We start from the raw sequence: 19,857 nt of genomic DNA on the forward strand, positions 1-19,857 counted from the left end.
CCACAGCATGTCTGTTGTCCTGTCTTCCTTCTCTCTCCCCAACCGGTCACAGCAGATGGCCCCGCCCCTCCCTGAGCCTGGTTCTGCTGGAGGTTTCTTCCTGTTAAAAGGGAGTTTTTCCTTCCCACTGTCACCAAAGTGCTTGCTCATAGGGGGTCATATGATTGTTGGGTTTTTCTCTGTATGTATTATTGTAGGGTCTACCTTACAATATAAAGCACCTTGAGGTGACTGTTGTTGTGATTTGACGCTGTATAAATAAAATTGAATTGAACTGAACTGAGTTAAACCCCATCCGGTCACAGCACTGCCACCACCAGCTCCTCTTTTTGTTTTCTCTTGCCTACCTTGACTTAGACATTATCATATTATACCACATATAATGTAATATCTGAAATAGCACAAAAAGAAATGAATAAATAAACAAATAAAAGATTCACATGAATAAGAGGAGCCTATAGAGATTCTATATAGCTGTTTGTGCAAAAGCAAAATGTCTTCAGCACCACCATGCATTCAGATCACAATTCTGATTGCAAAAGCTGCCAGAAAGGACCACATTTAAAAAAAAGAAAGAAAAATAGATGTCTGGTTCTGCCCTCTGTCTATTATTGTAGAGTTTTTAAAGCATCTTGAGTCATCTGTTGTTGTCATCTGTTGCTATGTAAATAAAAATGGAATGAAATTAATGTGCAATCAATCAAAACTGGCATAAAACAGACACATGAGCAAAGATCCGCAGCTATTATTGCTAAGAATTTACAATCAAATATGAGTCATAGTTAAAATAAGGTTCCTGAAAAGTTCTGACTCATCAGTGTGGTCTCTGGGGATTTTAACTCAGCAGTGCCATCTGCTGACATTTCTTTGAATGCTTCAGTATACACAAAATTAGGGATAATTACTCAACATTAGAGCAACTGCAGCAATAAAAGCTTATAGTATCAAGTATGAATAAATGTATCTTTTTCTAGACGGGCTTTTAGACAAATTTTTGGTCTTTGACATGAACGTCTCGTGGGCTTAAAACTATAAAAATAAATAAATAAATAGTTGAGGCATAAAAATGTTACTTCTATCACATTTTGACTCCACATGTACCTGCTTCTTAGTGAGCTGTTAAATGTTGCTGACTTATATTTGGTGTTGCTGGCTGGAAAAATCCCTGCCAGATTATCATTAATAAAATGCTGATAATTGATGTTTAGTGAGTATAAAATGTTTGTTTTTTGGCAAAGGTAAATAAAATGCAGCCCCAGTGCAGCTGAAAATTGCTTTATTTTTACAATCATGACATAAATATGGCAAACATAATTCCACATTGTTGTTGCTGTTTCCTCAAATGTGCATGTGTCTGATAATCAGTATATCCCATAGGTGTGCTCTTTCCCGTCTCTGTATCTGTCCAGGTAGCGTAGGGGCTGCCGGTGAGGGTATTTGACCTGTGGGGGGTGGTACACTGGAGGCCTGATGAACTCAAACACGGGCTCCCTCATGTCTGCAGGAGAAGATGCAGGAAAGCAGACCGTTAAACTCACATTACCAGCTGCCACACAAATCCTGGCCCAATTTAGATGAACACGTTAGAGGTGGGAAACAAGTTCCAGCATGTATTGTGTTGTCTTTTTCCCACACCGTGACTCACTTAGGGTGTTGTGAAAGGTATCTGTCACAGATTGATCCCACTGGCATTGGAAGAAGGCCAGACCCACAGGAGTCATGTTGTCCTGGTACTTTCTGTAGAAATCCACCGTTTTAAACGTGCGCTGCACCAGTGATTGGCTGTGTGGAGAGACGATACATGCTCAGTGCGTTTTTAGGTATCACACAGGATTAACAGTTATGTCCCCACTCAATACATTTTTTAATCCAGGAGGTGTTTAGAGTATTTGTGCTAAATCGAGCTAAAGTCAACATGTCAAGACAATTGATTTTATTTATTAAGGTTTGTGGTATACTAGGAGCATCAGCCACTTGTCTGAAGCATATTTAATATGGCAGAGTTTTTTTTTCCAGCATTTGTGGTCTGCAATAACACGTCATAATTCAGGTCCTATATAGTGATTGTGCGATGCTAGTATTTTACAGAGAGATCTGTATCTCTATCTATCCATTCATCCACATGGTGGTTGCCCCACAGAAACACAAGTTTTGCTTTTAAATTTCCGTCCTCTGCTATGTGTCTGAGATCACCATGTTATCTATATGGTATCTCAACACTTAATGACATTTTAGAGTCAAGAGTAGAAAAACTCAATGTAGCAGAGTGTTTATAGCAACCAGCCTGAGAGTTTGGCTCACATGGGTTACTCGCGCATAAAATGACCTCTAAATTTGAATTGTGTTTAGTATATGTTGTAGTATATCCATCACTACAACCGCACATATATGCCAGGTTTGGGTGGTTCGGGAGGCAGTTGCTAATGCTACACTGAGATTAGTGTTATTCCTACCTACTGAGCACAACACATTTCCTAGTCACAGGTATCTTGCTGTAACTTGCTGTTGGGATGGACTTTGTTATTGTTGTAACTCCATCCAAAAAGAATACATCATCCACCACTCTGATTAGTGTACTACTCACCATGGCGAGGGCCTGATGTTTTCCTGGAAGTTGATGGGCCCATCCTGCTTGAAGAGCACGTAAATATAGCGATGGAAGCCTGTTCCTCTGGCAGGGAAGGGTGGCAGGTAGTGACACAGCTCCTCACCAGCCTGGACTGCTGCGCCCGGTATGTTCCCCCTGCAGAGACATGGATCATTCGAGGAATCCATGAATAACTCGAAACGAGGTTTATTTAGCTTAGATTTAAACTTGAAGTGAGAAATCAATGACAGTAAGCCAACCAGCATAAAGTGAATGGACTGTAAGTTTTTTAGTGCTCATCCAGATGATCTGACCAATCAAAACATCTTACACTTCAAGTTAAGAGCAGAGAACAAAGCTCTGTTTTATTCCATTTCCTTTTTAGGGTTCGCCTTGCTGGGGAGCAAACAAATGCCCTATTTATTAGTTTGTCACCAGCTCCACCTTATGAGCCTCAGTCTGAGCACCACCTGTGTGTGACCTTTGGCACAGATTTTTTTTTTTTTTAAATCTCTGAAAGTCTACCGCAGCGATGGAACACAATTCTTTCAAAAGTCACTCCATCATTTGGTGTTTGGTTTCTGTTGGTAGAAAGCAGTTTCAAAATCTCTCACAGGTGTCACACCTTATTATTGAGTGTTCCTCAGTCCTGACAGAGACCACTCAAGTAAACACAGAAAGGTTTATTTGCAGGATAAAACTGATTATGCAGAACAAACACGTACCAATTTGACTGTGTCCTCAAGCAGACCAATACATGTGGAAAATACTAGTGTAAGAGGATGAAAACCCTGCTCCCACAGCAGAACACAGCCACCAGATTCTCTTGCTGAAGGGGTTGTGCAGGAGTTGTATCCTCAGTTGGCCACAAGATGTCTCTTTTTACACAGAAACTGTACTTACTACACTGATCAGAATCAGAATCATTTAATAATCAATATGGAAATTATGTACTTTGATTATAAACTAGTTTTGACATCTAAATCTTACTCCTGTGAGACAAAGCTCTGTAAATGCAGCAGTCTGCACCATGAAGCTCACACAGTTAAACAGTGCGCCCCAGGGTGGCTGTGGCTACAATGTAGCTGCCATCACCAGTGTGTGAATGTGTGTGTGAATGGGTGGATGACTGGATATGTAAAGCTCTTTGGGGTACATGGGGACTAGTAAAGCGCTATATAAATACAGGCCATTTACCATTTACCATATGTTTTGTGAAACTGGATGCTCAGATTTAGTGGGAAACCTTATACTTTGGAAAATTAGATCAGTAAATTGATCTTGTTGACTTAGGAATTATCTGATTGCACTTTTGAACCTCAGCATAAACACAACATGGTCAGCATATAGTTTTAAAGCTTATTTGACTGGTATGAGACTACTCACACAAGCCAGTGGATGTATTCTGCCTCGTTATCTTGAAGATGCTCATCTGAGGGGGGGAAAAAATTGTACTTAATTTGGACAGTCTGCAAAAGTAAAGAATCCTTCAGTTACTTGTGTGGATTCACTTTTAAACGTATTAAAAGACAGCCAGTCATTCTTAGGACTGTCCACTGATCATTTTGTGTGTACCTGGACAGGTAAGCAGGAGGGTCCACAGGGAGCCCTCCTCTGCATTGAAGCTGATCTGTGGTGCCGTCGCTGCCTGGAGGACCACAAAGAACAGAAAGAACATGATGCAAGAAGATTTATAAAAGGTGTGGGGGGACATAGAATCAAAATCTCTTAACGTACCTCAGTGGGTGTCAGTTGATTCCCATAGTGCACATGAGTGCCGTTATCCTGGCTGTAGCAGACCTTGAGTGTAACCTGAGGTAGAAAATAAGCCATGGGGAAGAGATCTCTGAAGACCCCATAGTGGTCCGCAAGTCTTTTAACATGAAACGGCCCGGTTGTCTTCTCCCAAGTTTCCTGCACTTGATCCAGAGGGATCTTAACTGGTGGACAACAAGGAACCTGTTACCACAGGGTACCAAAACAGAGCGACAGGAGAATTCGTTAGAAACTGATGTAAGCTTACACGTGCGCAGACGAGACGCCCGCTCCAGCTCGACGTTCTTCTTGTTCTCCTTCATCACCTGCCTCTTCTTCTTTACTTCTTTGGTCCTGCAGGGTTGATAGTAGGGCAGTCCGATGTCCACTCGCTCTGCGCCTTCAAACACAACAGAATTCTTTCGTGCTATCTGGAGTTTTTACCATTAAAAAAATGACATTTACAAGACATCACATTGCCCCGATGTTCACTCCATCATCTCACCGTGCTCAGGGTCAGCGTTTTCCACGTAGCTCCTGTAAGTCTTCCACCATACGTCCTTGTTCCTCGCCTCCGCCGCTTGCCTGAAGTAACGATTGTAGCTGCGATACTTCTCTACCGACGCCAGGTTTTTAACATCAATCTCTTCATTTGGCATCGGGCCCAAAGGAGGAACCCGTTTGCAGAGGAATGCTGGAAACATCCCAAACAGTTAGACACATCACTTTTGAAAATGCTACATCTTTAAATGGTAAAGTGATAGTGTACAATAGTGATCATAGATGGTGATTCACATTTACTTTTCCAGCTGCTGCGCTGTTCTATTTCACCTAATTTGTATTCATTCTGCACCAAAGTATGTTTCTGTGCCTTTTGATTGTCAAAGCTACTGATTTCCCAAATCTGAGTGGGGAGGTGGAAGAATCCATTACATTTTGATACCACGCGGATGACTTTGCCTACATCTGTGAAGTACACAGATGTAGGCATTGCATCCTCAGCGCCTTTCTACTTTGTAAGCAAGGCTACGTAAAAATTATGGGCCAAATGTGAGGAAATGTGGTGGAGAGAAAGAACAAGAGCATGCATTCAAATCCCCTTCTTTAAAATTGAAAACAATGCCTTTAGGGTCTTGGCAGAGGATCAGACAAATGTCATGAAAAGTGAGGATCAAGTTAATTAACTGGGCAGTGTAGTGCCTGTGGGCGAGTCAGACTTTGGAGGAAGAGCACCCCTCATTTCTCTTTGTGTTATTTATCAGCTTGTTGCTGGTTTTACAGCATGACTGAAAACTGCAAAACAAATGGAAATGTGCAGAGGACATTTTGCACTCCGAGTCAACTGTCAGCGAGTGATGAGTTCACTGTCTCGTACTTTACCTGTTTATTCTAAGGCAGATATCTTTGCACCTTTATAACTATGGCTGTGAGTATTTACTGATAACTATATTAGTCACTGGATAATGGCACAGCATACACTTTGCAGTTCAAAATTAAGAAGAAGAAAAAAACAGTAGCAGCTAATTTCCAGAAAATAATGTAACTGATGTATGAGCCGTTTAGCATTAAATGTGTTGACACTCTTACAACACCTCAGTTGTTTTCCTGATCAATGTTTAGCTTGACCAAATTTATTCGTCACATTTGTTTATGAGATTTCTACCATGTCTGTAAGGGGACAGCGTGCATCAGGGCTCTGCTGCAACTAATATAACCTACCGAAATATTTTCTATATTCAAGACGTTCAGGAAGTATTTTAAAAATTGCCAAATACAGATGGACTCCATACCTGTCGTGACAAATGCCCTCGCATTATTGACCCCTAAATCTGTCCCGGTCCGTAAAGCAGCAGCACATACTGTGCGCAGCGCCATCTTGGAATGACTTTCCCCGCCCCTACTTTTTTTTCTTTTTTTTAAACAGAATACGGTGGCCGAGAGGGAAAAAAGAAAAGAAGACACTTAAAACTGAATTATGCAGTCATATACATTATAACATTAAAATTTAATACATAAAAAAATTATGTATATTATGTAAAAAATTATGTAAGGATTTTTGAGGCGAATGTTTCAGTAAATATCTATTCTACATTAATTAAAGCAAAATAAAGCAAACGATTGACATAAATTAAGTAGTATTGCCCTCGCAACTTCACAGCGGAACAGTGTTACAGTTTGTCTCATAGCATACAAAATACAAAATATATGGGTCTTTTTTTAATTTCATTGGTTTCTCGAAAGCACGTGAAGGCGTCCCTTTTTGCGTCATACGTCATCCGGAACGCTTCATCTAGCGATATTCATACAGTGTTCTGCATGAATCTATCTGTTTACGTGGTAAGAATTATTTTTTTGGTACAGCATCTTGCTGGTGAGTGTGTAATGGTGCTCTGTTTTAAGATATCTTTTGACCATTTTAATATGTTGACGAGTATTTGTTTGTAACAGTCCGCGCTAACGTTGAATGACTTGAAAGCATGCTAACGCTGGCTAACATTAGCTTTTCCGTTCACTTGTGTGGTAGCTGACATTAGAATCTGGGACTGCTGCCTTCCTGCTCGCCTGTTATTTTTCCCTATAAATGTTAAGCCAGTTCATAAAGAATATTTTCCTGCCCAAAAATAAAATTGTTTTCTTTAAAAAAACGAAATGAAGTTGTTTGTCTCGAAAGGTGTCATATTATGGTTAACCTCAGCCTTTTTTGTTTCCCTCTACAGAGATGTCTGCCATGTCTTCAGAGATGGAGTCTCAGAATGCAAACCTAAACTGTTCCATTTGCCTGGAGTTCTTCCGGTATCCTGTAACCATCCCCTGCGGTCACACCTTCTGTAAAAGCTGCATCAGCAAGCACTGGGACATTAAGAGCCAGTCTGACATTGGCCCTCAGTGCCCCATCTGCAATGAGGAGTTCAAAATTAGACCTGTCTTGAGGCGTAATGTGTCCTTGTCGGTCCTGGCAGAGACTGCAAACAGCGCTGGCCCCTCATGTAGGGATGCTCTGGTGAGAGGAGGTGAAGGGGCCAGAGCCATGCTGCTGTGCGAGCGCCATAAAAAGCCTTTGGTTTATTACTGCAGGCAGGACAAAAGGTCTGTGTGCAACGAATGTGAAAAGTCAGAGTGCATGAACCACGAAAGGGTCATATTGGAGGAAGAAAGGGAAACTCAAGAGGTATACAAACACAAAGCCTCTGCAGATTTAAAACTGGGAGTGGATTATAGATGATGATTATCACATATTTGTATGACTGTGAAAGAATAAATGATTTTTTTCTTGACTTGATATGTTTTCATTACAGCTGCTGCTGGAAAGGAAGAATACAGACGTGGGGAAACTGCTTGAAGAGACTCAGAAAAGTATAAATGACTTGACTGAGAATATCAATCAAGCTAAGGTAAACTCTCACTTTAAGCCTTTGTAAATGCTTCGCAAAAGGAGGCTTTTAAGTATAAAAGAAATCGAAAGCGTGTGCCCAAATGAACCCAAGCAACTATTTTACACAGCATATTTTAAATTAACAGGTAACTCTTGAGCAGACGTCAGCCTGGGTGAACGCCAAGTTTTCTAACCTGATGAAAATCCTGTCCGAGAAGCAGGAGGCAACAGTGCTTTTTATTGAGGTGGAAAAGCAGGCAGCCCTCGCGGAGGCAGAGGCGCGGCTAACCGAACTCAGCGAGCAATCCCGCCTGCTCAGAGAGCGCCAAGACCAAATTGCGGCACTACATGACCTCCCTGATACTGACCTCATCAGGGTTTGTATCCCTTGCCTTTACACATTTGGGAAGGGGAGGATCTGGTTTTTTATTTTGGTTCATTTTATAGTCCCAGTAGTTTACAAAGGTAAGTATGTGCAGGTTGCTGTTTCATGTAACATGCACAAGTGGATGCGTAGAGCTTTCAGCAAGCTTCCTACTGCTGGATGGCTGCACAAGCATTTTTTTTAAATAACGAAATGTGGGCTTAATTAAACAACACGAGGCTGGTATCTGCTCAATCACAGAAAACCTCAGTGTTTCGCTTCTTTCGACTACAAAGTTTATCAGAGTTGCGGCCCAGGCCTTGTCATGCCTTTCCTATGAGCCACGTAAAAAGAACATTGAGTGTCACAAGAGACATCTTGGAAAATTAATGTTTACTTTATTTGTTATCTCATTAAGAACTTTCCACATAAGTTTATTTTGTCAGATTTTAGTTCCAGGCCAGTGAATGCAGCATGATACTTATTTTGTAAGTTATAGTCTCCCCTTTGCGCTCGATCTGTCTGGTTTGAAAGGCACTGAGAAAATATTCCAACTCTCAGCTTCACAGCAATGCTTTCCTGACCAGTGGGAAACATCACAATGGCGTCTTTTACATATCGACAGTGTGTGGGCCAGACAAGTAGAGGCATTATTTGAGCCAGCTAGGGCAATAATTACACCGTTTAACAGAAACGATGCCTGAAACCTATTAACCACAAATTCTAGGAGCACACTGTAGAGGATCCAGACATGTCATAATGTAATGAATGGCAGGTGATTTTGAATTGTCATTAGAATTGAGTTTTTATTTCATTTAACAATTGCAGAAGCAGCTTAAACTCACTGTTTCAGCTGTAAGGTCAAACCAAAGTAATTAATCAGACATTGAAACTTTTGCCTATTCGTTAAAGCACTGCCTGAAACCCGCTTCTTCACAGGAATCATCGCACGTAGAAGTCCCGCGCTTCAAGGATATTTCCACAGATGTGACTTCGACCCTGCAGGATCGATTAAACGGCGTCACCGACATCCTCTCCCGAGTGTCTAAGCTGGTGTCTGAGGACCTGGAGAAAGCTGTGACCACCGCTGTGGGTCATGACAGAGAAGGTGACCTGTCACTAGGAAAGATGAAGCATGTTAGCTCGATCCGCCTTCAGACGGTCCTCATGTGTTCTCATGCATTGTCTTTGGTTTCCAGGTTCTCCTCAGGACAAGAGGCCAGTACTCGCTGTGGTTCCCAGCCCCGCTGCTCCGTGCCACCCTGTTGGGAAGGAGGGCCTCAGTGCTTGTGAGTTCTAAGAGACATTTTATAACTAAGGACCTCTAAAACTTTTCTAGATCACTGTTCCAGCTTTAATCTGCCTGATTCATTTTCTTCCTTCTTACAGACCGATGCTCTCTGACTTTTGACCCACGGACAGCCAATGGGCATCTAGTTCTTTCCCAGGAGAACCGCAGGGCTGAGCACTTGACATCAGGGCCACGCGCTGTCCCCGCTCATGAAGCCCGCTTTGATCACACCTGGCAGGTGCTGTGCTTTCAGGGATTCAAACACGGACAGCACTACTGGGAACTGGAGGTGTCCAAGCCTTGGGCCTACCTCGGGGTAAGGATATCATAATGCTGTGTAGGCTGTGGCTTTGTGACACATTGCTTTGTAGAGGGTCGCTAACGGGAACATTCTAGGTCCTGCCGAATAAATCGTTGATATGTATGTAGAGGTCATCAGAACTAATGATTCCATGCAGATTGTAGCTGCACGTATTCAGTCCACAACAGGTGGAAATCGGCATGTAACAAGCTCAGGAACCTAACTTGTGACCCACACATGTTACATGAACCTGCTCAATAGTAGATCCACTCTGTCTGATCAGTCGAGAATGTTTCAACAGATTTTCCTTATGTGTTATACAGGGATTCATTGTTCCCAGAGAAATGACCACAGGATGCTAATGTTTCACTTGTTCTGCGCATCTTCCTCCCCAGGTAACCTACGAGAGCATCCCCAGGAAGGAAAAGGGCAAGAGATGCATGGTGGGAATGAATGAACTGTCCTGGAGCCTGCAACTGGACGAGCACCAGCTCAGCGCCTGGCACAACGGCCGGCGGGAGACCATCCCCGGCAACTCCCATCACAGCCGCATCGGCATGCTGCTGGACTACGAGGCGGGTACGCTTACCTACTACGGAGCCGGCCAGACAAGGCTGCACGCCTTCCACTGTGCCTTCACCCAGGAGCTGTTTCCCGCCTGCTGGATAGGAGAGGGGGTCAGCATCACCCTCTGCTCTTCATGAGCGGACTTGTAGAAGAGGGGAACAAGTGGAATTCTAGGAATACTATGAATCATGGCCACAATCTGACTTGACATAAAGAACCCCCTCCCCCCGCCTCCAAACAATCTAGGAGCTTCTTTTAAATTCACTTTTCTCTTCTGGGACGACTGCCTTCCTGCATTGTTTTTAGTAGAAGAACTGACTTACTGGGATTTTCTTTCCTCTAACATGTTTGCCATTTGGTTTTGCATTGTCACTTACCACAATGTTGCTAAGGAAACCGTTTATATGCATACGTAAGGGGCTTTTAAAACGATTTGCAGTTTTAGTTCACACTAATTCATTTTTTTTAACATGTGATAAATAATGTTCATGTGTCCTATTTCAGGTAGGAAAAAAACAGTTACATTTCAGTGGGTCACACTTTTGAGCTTTCATTACCTAAAGCTTAGAAACAAGTGTCTCCTCATGAGACACTGAACTCTGCATACATGCTGGATTATGTCTTTAATTAGGGCACACACCCTTGTTGAAACAAATGTTCTTTTTTCCAAAATAGCATTACAATATATGCTGTGTGATTAGTGAAAAGATACCTACTGAGGTGGAGGTGAATGCATCAGTAATACTGTGTTGTTTCTGTGCCAGCACAGGAGGACAACTTGAACACACGGTCTTACACATGTCAGATTTGAGTATTTTTGATTCTGCCCTAAAGAAATGCACTTCAGGCTACATGAGAAGTTTCCTATAGGTTGGCGAGGACCTGTTACACTCATTCCATTTGAAAAACATGAATTGACTCTAAGGGAAATTTATGATTCTTTTTAGCAAAGGTGAAATTCGATATTGTCCTGACTTTATTTTTAAAGTTCAATTAAAGCATCATATTAGTAGATTCACCTATTGTATCAATTTGAATATCTTCAGTGACTTCACTCGGAAGTTATCTCATTCATATTTTCAGGAAACTTGAGGTCGGGGTTACCAAGACACAAACCGACAGAAAAGCATAATGGGCCCACTTTTGTAGCTTTATGTTCATCACACAGAGTGAATTGTATCAGATGGAAACTGATGAATATCCGCCTGTGCCAGAGCATATGTCCACATACAAATGAAAACAGCAAATGTAAAGGGATGCTTGGGAAAAAAATTTCAAGGCTCAGATGTTTAGGGTAAATATTGTACTCATACATGTCCAAACCTCATTGTGTTTTCTGATAATATTCACATGTATGCTGAGCTCATTCTACGGAAGTATGTGAGCTACTGTAGGTGAAAGAAAAATGTTGCAGGCTGTAGCGCTACTACTGAGAACACAACTGAAAATCGAAGGCTGCGTTATCACGTTGCGATCTGATCTTGACTGCGCAAACAAATGGTGCCGACGGTTGACGGTGCTGAGCTGGAATCTGATGTATTGTGCTGGTGTGTGCATATTTTGGGGCAGATGATTTTTAGATTATGAGGGTTTACAAATCTTAGCTTAGCTGAGAACTTTTAGCACATTTAAAGTGGGTTACTGCTGTGGATTTGCACAAGTTTCCTGAAGATAAGGAACAGCTGAGGAAAAGCACATTTGGCTGTTTTGGCCTAATGATTGGGGGAAAACTTTCTGTCACTCTTCCTGCTGACTGTTGCATATGTTTGTCAGAACTGCTAATGCACTATACTGTGGACTATTAAAACTTATGATAGCAATACTCTGCTGAAATAAAGACAGACACTCTGAATTCTTTATTAAAATCCAGTCCAATGCATACATGCATCAGTTGAGCTCATGCCTTGTTTTCTTACTCGAGTTGTTAATTATTCAATAAATTAGTTTGAATTAAATACAGAGCTTTATTTTTATTTTACACACAGCCATGACGGAGCATACAGGAACCCGATGCATAGCATTCTAAAAGTGCAAAGAATCAGCCGCAGATGTGCCACAGATACAGTATATAGATTGGAGACCGCAGAGGAAGGAAGAATAGAAGATGAGATACTCAGATTGGACCTCAAACTGAAGAGTAATAATCACGACCACAGAAACAAGAGTTCACTGATGGTTCTGTTTGTGTATACAATGTTAAAAATGCAGTGAAGATGAAAGCAGGCTGATGGTGAGTCTGACCGTGCGTCTTCTCTAACATCTGGAAGCGTAATAAAATAGGGAGTGACATCATTGGGTGACTGCTTTGCTCTTGCAACATTATAAAGATAATCCCTCCTGGCAGTCGGTCCCTCCAAAAGCCCAGCCGTCCTCTCCCCTGCTCTAATCCAGGATCAGGGATTGGCTGCTGTGGCTCAACGCCGCTCTAATCTTTGTGGTCCGCTCGTCGGCCAAAACGCGTCAAAGCAGGTAGGGCCACCCTGCGACCCGCTCGTTAAAAAAGCTAGTTCTTCTTTAGGTTAGTGTTCTTGATAAAATAATGTTATTTTTAAGTCTACATATTAAAAGCCTGTACACACAAATAATAGAAAAATAAAATACTGCGTTCATTTCGCCTCTGGACAGGTTAGCAAAGTATTTACTATCATTTATCTGAGTCTAGTTTTATAGACAGTCACAGGACATCATGAGCACAGCTGAAGTTAAGGTTGCTGCACGATTCTGGGGAGGCTTCCAAGGCAAGAAATACTAAAATAGCTCATCAGGTTACAAGGTTTTAATCAAAAAGCCCTCAAAACCACTCCAAACACTTTGGCCTGAACAATCTGTTCTTCCTCAGAAATTGCTACCAACACTTCTTCTTTGCTACTTTACATCACGTAAAGGTGCATTTGAAGAGAATGAAGCTGATTACAATATATGAGTCGTTACAAGGAATGCAGGCTGAGGCGGGAAAGCAATTGGATGACTTTAAGGTTAGATCAAAATGGAGATGAGCTGGAAGGAGATTAGGATGAAAAAAATTGATTATCTTGGGGGGGGGGGGGGGGGAAGAACATACTGGCCCTCCTACTGTCCGGTTAATGTAAGAGAAATAATGAGATCCAGCAGGATGGAAGATAGAGGACAAAGAGGAATGAGGGAGACATTAAGCAGGTCTATTGGTTCTTCTTGTCTTCTGGAGGAGAGTAGGGAGGAGGCTTGTCCTGGAAAGAGAGGAGAGTTTTGTTTTGAGCATGTGAAAGATGGTGCCATGTAAACAGAAGAGTAGGAACACACAGTGGTCTTGGATTACTGCCATTCACAGACTGAAGCTGTGGCAAACAACTGGCTTTTAACCCCATAAAACGTGGTTTTATCAGTGACTTCCACTTGCTGTAACACCTTAACCAGGTCATCCACTGATGTGGTTTCTGCATAGCTGCTAGCATCAGTGACTGTCTCACAGCAAAGTAGAGACAAAATAAATACAGGGAGTGCAGAATTATTAGGCAAGTTGTATTTTTGAGGAATAATTTTATTATTGAACAACAACCATGTTCTCAATGAACCCAAAAAACTCATTAATATCAAAGCTGAATGTTTTTGGAAGTAGTTTTTAGTTTGAGCTATTTTAGGGGGATATCTGTGTGTGCAGGTGACTATTACTGTGCATAATTATTAGGCAACTTAACAAAAAACAAATATATACCCATTTCAATTATTGATTTTTACCATTGAAACCAATATAACATCTCCACATTCACAAATATACATTTCTGACATTCAAAAACAAATCAGCGACCAATATAGCCACCTTTCTTTGCAAGGACACTCAAAAGCCTGCCATCCATGGATTCTGTCAGTGTTTTGATCTGTTCACCATCAACATTGCGTGCAGCAGCAACCACAGCCTCCCAGACACTGTTCAGAGAGGTGTACTGTTTTCCCTCCTTGTAAATCTCACATTTGATGATGGACCACAGGTTCTCAATGGGGTTCAGATCAGGTGAACAAGGAGGCCATGTCATTAGTTTTTCTTCTTTTATACCCTTTCTTGCCAGCCACGCTGTGGAGTACTTGGACGCGTGTGATGGAGCATTGTCCTGCATGAAAATCGTGTTTTTCTTGAAGGATGCAGACTTCTTCCTGTACCACTGCTTGAAGAAGGTGTCTTCCAGAAACTGGCAGTAGGACTGGGAGTTGAGCTTGACTCCATCCTCAACCCGAAAAGGCCCCACAAGCTCATCTTTGATGATACCAGCCCAAACCAGTACTCCACCTCCACCTTGCTGGCGTCTGAGTCGGACTGGAGCTCTCTGCCCTTTACCAATCCAGCCACGGGCCCATCCATCTGGCCCATCAAGACTCACTCTCATTTCATCAGTCCATAAAACCTTAGAAAAACCAGTCTTGAGATATTTCTTGGCCCAGTCTTGACGTTTCAGCTTGTGTGTCTTGTTCAGTGGTGGTCGTCTTTCAGCCTTTCTTACCTTGGCCATGTCTCTGAGTATTGCACACCTTGTGCTTTTGGGCACTCCAGTGATGTTGCAGCTCTGAAATATGGCCAAACTGGTGGCAAGTGGCATCTTGGCAGCTGCACGCTTGACTTTTCTCAGTTCATGGGCAGTTATTTTGCGCCTTGGTTTTTCCACACGCTTCTTGCGACCCTGTTGACTATTTTGAATGAAACGCTTGATTGTTCGATGATCACGCTTCAGAAGCTTTGCAATTTTGAGACTGCTGCATCCCTCTGCAAGATATCTCACTATTTTTGACTTTTCTGAGCCTGTCAAGTCCTTCTTTTGACCCATTTTGCCAAAGGAAAGGACGTTGCCTAATAATTATGCACACCTGATATAGGGTGTTGATGTCATTAGACCACACCCCTTCTCATTACAGAGATGCACATCACCTAATATGCTTAATTGGTAGTAGGCTTTCGAGCCTATACAGCTTGGAGTAAGACAACATGCATGAAGAGGATGATGTGGACAAAATACTCATTTGCCTAATAATTCTGCACTCCCTGTAAAGACTGGCTGACCTTCTGCAGAATGATGCAGGTAGGGATGTTTCTGATGTTAATGGCTGATGGCCAATGCCTGTGCTGATTATTTTGCTTTTATTATGGTTTTTGTGTCAGGGGATAACACGAAATGTTACCCATGGAAAATATCTGACCTGATTTCTTTCCCACTGAAAAAAAATTTGATGTGATAATATATTGGTTATTCATCGTTAAATGGCATTTTAAGGCTGATATCTGTCAACTACATTGCTACATTTCAGTGTTGTACATTAACCGTAGCGCTGAAACAAATTACACATTTCTCCAAAGTGGTGAAGACGGCTGCATGAAGGGCATCTCCTCTCTGGAGCTGTTGTCCAGACAGTAGATTGCCCTTCTTGTTGCACGTTGAAGCTCTACTTGGAACCTTGTTAAGATCCAACCATGCAAAATATGATTTTCCAAGTGGTCTTAAACTTTGATCAGGACTGTAGCATCACACAGTTGGTGGAGATCTGCTGTCTGCGCATTAATGATATGAATCTCACATTCCACCACATCCCAAAACAAGGAATTTTCACCCACAGAACTGCTCACTGGATATTTTCTCTTTTTTGCTTCTTTCTCTGTAAACCTTAGAAATGGTTGTAAAGGAAAATCACAAATTCCCAACACCAAAATAAAATAAAATGACTTTTTTTCTACACTGGTAAATTAATCTGACTTGATGCCCCAGCTTAAATTTAGCAATACGTTTAAAAATCATGCAAATACACTGCGCTAAAATACACTCCTCTGTATACAAAAAGGCCAGCACTTTTCAAATTATACACCAAATGAGTTTATTTTGGATCTGCAGTCACTGTTAGTATAGCAATACTAGCAATGACTACAAACAAACAGATGACAAATGGAAAGGAAATACAGCTCAATTCAAAGAGACATGGAAATTCAAACACTGTCTCACAGCCACTGAAAGAAAATCTTCGACAAGATTTACATTCTCATTTTAAAAAAAACTTGTAAAGCAGAAACATGAAGGGCAGCTCACCTGCGGCAGGTACACATGTGTAGGGGGCAGTGTGGCACAGCTGGCACTCGCTGCTGCTTCAGCGGCTTTGGCCTCCGCTGGGAAAGCAAGTGAGACAAAGGAGGGGTTCATTAATTAAACATGGGTCTTACTAATAACCCCCGGGACATATGAGATGAGAGGTGCTAAACGCGCTGCAGGTACGACGGCCTTTGCATTGAGAGAGAAAAAAAAACGGCAGTTTAAAATCTCCATGACTTGCAGATAGCATTTTTCCAGCGCAAAGTGTTTTAAATATTTTGGAGATCTGACATTAGCTTATCTTTAACCTTAAATTCCTTAGTACAACATCTCTGTGATGCTGAATTAAGCTCATGTGATATCAGTGCAGTGCATTCATTGTTAGAAAGCAGGCAACATGTTGCCCTTCCTACTGCTTTATGTATCCAGGCCCAAACAACACAAAGTACTTCCAATAATGTACTGTATGCATCGCTTCAAATATCTTGAGAAAAAAAAAAACTATCCACACTTTCCAAACAAATTACTTTTCTTAGTTTTCAATTTAAAATTTACCTGTAATCATTCAATAAAGGAGAATATTTTTTAAAACAATCAAGGTCCACAATCTATATACCACTAAATATATACTAAAGACAAATGATTTTTTTACAGCAGATATTTCACTTGGTGTGGCAGGAAAAAGCAAAAATATAATGAAAGACATTTCATTAACATTATACTGGGTCTTGGTAAAGCTCTCCTTTTGTATATGTTCTGTACTCACATCTTGTTGCATGCTCAATCATCCAGGTAAGTAAATCTCCAAAAGTTGATTCTGTTCATCTGGACGTTGCGTTTTTCAGTAGGAGAAACATTTCTCCCACTGAAAAACGCAACGTCCAGATGAACAGAAACAATTTTTGAAGATTCTGTACTCACATATAATGTTTGTACATTTATGAAATGACAAAGGCATTCTATTCTTTTCTAACAAGACCTGTGTGAGCAGATCTGTTCCAACATGATATGTAAATGTTAAAGTATAAAATAGAGTGATGAACGCGTGCAGAAACTCAACATCCCTTTTTTCCTAATAGCATGATGTTTTTATTTAGGCTGTAGCTGAAGTCAGAGCTTCTCTACCGGAGATTTTCACCTGCTGCCGAGGACGGGAGGTCTGGATCATGTGGTGGCTGCTGACCCAGAGGAGCAGAATAAGGAGGTGGAGGTATGTATGCTGCAGAGGCATCAAATGCTGGAGGAGTGGCGTAGAATCCATCTGGAGTCCGAGAACAGAGAGTTGCAGTTTAGTTTTCACTTTCACAAGATGTGGATCTAAGCTGACGACAATTCTGAAAAGCACCTGGAGGAGGAGGGTTAGGGTAGGAGTAGCCGGGTGGAGGTCCTGCTGGGTACATTCCATTAGCAGGTGGAGGTGGGTAAGCGTAGGCCCCATTAGCCATGTAGGGGCATCCACCAAAGCCAGCAGTTACAGGCTGACCTCTGGATGCTGAAAATGTGAGGCAGTAAATCGATTAATAAGTCCATGAAATATCAGGAACTGTACTATTTCATGTGTTCTGCTTTGTTAACATACCCTGAGCTGCAACCTGCAACATGTACTGGCCAAACTCTATGGCTCCTCCAACAGCAAAGATGAGCTTGAAAGTAGCACTGCCCTCCCAACCGCCTCCAAGAGAGATTCAAGAGAGGGCTTAGAGACACAAGATGCTGCGTGTTCCATTACAGCATAACGGGGAAAAAGTACACCTACCTCCAGGCTCTGCATTGACTGTGCCCTTGATGTAATTGGCTCCCAGGACAGGCTGTTTGATCTCACAGCCCTTCATCAGGTAGAAAGGCATCATAAAAGACTGCAGCGCATCCCGCCCTTTAGCCAGGAAGATCACCTGGGATTAAAAGAAGAAACAGCATCATATTAGCAGCTAATATGATGCTGTTTCTAATAATTAGCTAATAATTAGCTACTCCCAAACTAACCTTAAATGATAGTAATTAGAATGATGGAGTTCTGCTCTTCTGCTCTGCTAGTACGTGATGTGAATTGTGGCACCATTATGCCAGCACAAGGCTTCGGCTAAACAAAGAGGAAGACTTGGTGGTGTTGTCACTCACCCTGTATGGAGTCAGGTAGATGCTGCCCTTCTTGCTCTTTCTGAAGGCTTCGGGCAGCCTTTCCGTGTCACAAAAAACAAGCTCCACATTGTCATGGTTCATCAGCACACTAGATCCAAAAAGAGAAAGGAGACGCTGGAACCAGCTGATTGTAGGAACCAGAATTCTTTCCAACATTTTTTGTGTGCATCAAAAAGAAAATCTGTAATGTTTGTATAAGCATTTGACCTACTTTCATCTTAAAAGCTTAAAATGAGATCATTGGGTTATTGTGCAACCGTCCATTGCCTTTAGTACAAAGTACTATAGGCAGAGGATTAACATGCCATCTAGTGACAGAGCTTACTACAGGTTCCGGGTTAGCTCTAATGGGTTTATCATTACACTGCAGCATGTTCTAGAAGAAGCTGGCCATTATTTTTGACTCATGCTAATAAACAAAACAAATACTTTAGCACAGAGGCCAGGCCAGAGCGCAGACTGAAGGCTATGCAGCTATTGCATTGCAATATATGCTCAGCTATTCCTGCAATGAGGCGAAATAACGTTTTATCCTCGATACATTAGACTTATTACAACATTTAAAAACCACTAAACATTTATGTAATCCTAGTCTGCGGTGATGATATAACAGACTGAAGGGCCATATTTCGGCTAAGAGTCCGGGACCCGGTTCTGTAAGATGCGACGCGAATATTAGATTAGAAAAAATGACGTTGAAATAATTAACATAGCCATGCTAGTCGTGAAGCATTCAGAGGTTTATTTTGCATCGATTAGGAGCAACTCTTCAATTCGCACTATATCATATAAAAGGCTCTTTGTAAAAAGAAAAAAAATGATACTGTAGTTAAAAATGAAAGAAAAATTATTATTTCACGGTGTTCGACAAAAGCTTTTACACATATGTTTGTTTAAAAAAAATAAGCTACCAAATGCTAAAAGTTAGAAATTCAGTGCAGCGTTTACTGTGTGGCAGGTGTGTCTGTGTATTAACCGAATAATAATGTTGCATTTGCAGTGCTACTGATATGTAAACTATCTCCATGACATGTCAGAGCCACATTATTTTTGAATGAGTCTGGTATGACGCTCGTCCCAAAGAGCGGGTATAACTTATCCGTGGCTGGTTAACTGTAACGGCTAGCTAACAGCTGCTAACTGACGTTACCTTTCACTGTTGTTGATGATGACACCACCGGACTCCGAGTGATTCTGATTCAGAGTCATGTCGACGGCCCTCCAGATTGTCTGGAAAAGATTAGATACTGTTTTATTCAGTCAGAAAAACGTATCCAAAGGCCTCTCTGGATCCTCGGTGACTTCCCTCCGCGCGGATAACGGTTGTTGTGATACAGAGCCAGCTGAGGTTGCAGCACCTGCCCTTCCGCCATACGTGTGAAACGCCCACCGCGTGACGTCACGCCCCTTTAAAAAGTCGGTTTGCCCTAAGCCTTTCA

General features: G+C 41.8%; 3 protein-coding genes across 4 annotated transcripts; 1 reads left to right on the top strand and 2 right to left on the bottom strand.

Moving 5' to 3' along the window:
- Nucleotides 1–1,259: 1,259 nt before the first annotated feature.
- mrpl38 (mitochondrial ribosomal protein L38) lies at nt 1,260–6,252 on the bottom strand. The gene is made up of 9 exons (XM_082545080.1): nt 6,133–6,252; nt 4,848–5,036; nt 4,611–4,742; nt 4,325–4,527; nt 4,163–4,235; nt 3,974–4,019; nt 2,585–2,743; nt 1,646–1,782; nt 1,260–1,498 (listed from the first exon to the last, which is right to left on the bottom strand). The coding sequence occupies exons 1-9, from the start codon at nt 6,215–6,217 to the stop codon at nt 1,362–1,364; spliced, it is 1,161 nt and encodes a 386-aa protein (XP_082401206.1). The 5' UTR covers nt 6,218–6,252; the 3' UTR covers nt 1,260–1,361.
- A 317-nt stretch (nt 6,253–6,569) lies between these two features.
- Nucleotides 6,570–12,095, top strand: trim65 (tripartite motif containing 65). Of its 2 annotated transcripts, none has more exons than XM_082545079.1 (8): nt 6,570–6,679; nt 7,060–7,511; nt 7,639–7,734; nt 7,862–8,092; nt 9,019–9,187; nt 9,279–9,368; nt 9,469–9,686; nt 10,067–12,095. In XM_082545079.1, exons 2-8 carry the CDS (start codon nt 7,062–7,064, stop codon nt 10,373–10,375), a joined length of 1,563 nt encoding a protein of 520 aa, XP_082401205.1. In that variant the 5' UTR covers nt 6,570–6,679; nt 7,060–7,061; the 3' UTR covers nt 10,376–12,095. The 2 variants fall into 2 exon arrangements, with proteins under 2 accessions (XP_082401205.1, XP_082401204.1); XM_082545078.1 differs by having other exon boundaries at nt 6,632–6,713.
- Nucleotides 12,096–12,999: 904 nt separating this feature from the next.
- Nucleotides 13,000–19,807, bottom strand: wbp2 (WW domain binding protein 2). Its single transcript, XM_082545081.1, has 8 exons — nt 19,569–19,807; nt 18,398–18,506; nt 18,036–18,171; nt 17,859–17,951; nt 17,625–17,771; nt 17,418–17,540; nt 16,280–16,356; nt 13,000–13,444 (listed from the first exon to the last, which is right to left on the bottom strand). Exons 1-8 carry the CDS (start codon nt 19,625–19,627, stop codon nt 13,397–13,399), a joined length of 792 nt encoding a protein of 263 aa, XP_082401207.1. The 5' UTR covers nt 19,628–19,807; the 3' UTR covers nt 13,000–13,396.
- Between the last annotated feature and the right edge of the window lie 50 nt (nt 19,808–19,857).

Source organism: Aulonocara stuartgranti (assembly GCF_965226115.1).
Source record: "Aulonocara stuartgranti genome assembly, chromosome: 8".
NCBI lineage: Eukaryota > Metazoa > Chordata > Actinopteri > Cichliformes > Cichlidae > Aulonocara > Aulonocara stuartgranti.

What these genes read in the sequence shown, in the direction of transcription:
- trim65 (XM_082545078.1), top strand. Translation starts at nt 6,659, where the DNA reads ATGAATCTATCTGTTTACGTGGTAAGAATTATTTTTTTGGTACAGCAT. An exon ending in CTGATACTGACCTCATCAGG is followed by an intron (nt 8,093 to 9,018) that starts GTTTGTATCCCT and finishes GCTTCTTCACAG; the next exon opens with GAATCATCGCACGTAGAAGT. An exon ending in GAAGGAGGGCCTCAGTGCTT is followed by an intron (nt 9,369 to 9,468) that starts GTGAGTTCTAAG and finishes TCCTTCTTACAG; the next exon opens with ACCGATGCTCTCTGACTTTT.
- mrpl38 (XM_082545080.1), bottom strand. Translation starts at nt 6,217, where the DNA reads ATGGCGCTGCGCACAGTATGTGCTGCTGCTTTACGGACCGGGACAGAT. An exon ending in GAGGGCATTTGTCACGACAG is followed by an intron (nt 5,037 to 6,132) that starts GTATGGAGTCCA and finishes GGATGTTTCCAG; the next exon opens with CATTCCTCTGCAAACGGGTT. An exon ending in TACCTTTCACAACACCCTAA is followed by an intron (nt 1,499 to 1,645) that starts GTGAGTCACGGT and finishes CTTCTCCTGCAG; the next exon opens with ACATGAGGGAGCCCGTGTTT.
- wbp2 (XM_082545081.1), bottom strand. Translation starts at nt 19,627, where the DNA reads ATGACTCTGAATCAGAATCACTCGGAGTCCGGTGGTGTCATCATCAAC. An exon ending in AGTCAATGCAGAGCCTGGAG is followed by an intron (nt 17,952 to 18,035) that starts GTAGGTGTACTT and finishes TCTCTCTTGGAG; the next exon opens with GCGGTTGGGAGGGCAGTGCT. An exon ending in GTTGCAGGTTGCAGCTCAGG is followed by an intron (nt 17,772 to 17,858) that starts GTATGTTAACAA and finishes TCACATTTTCAG; the next exon opens with CATCCAGAGGTCAGCCTGTA.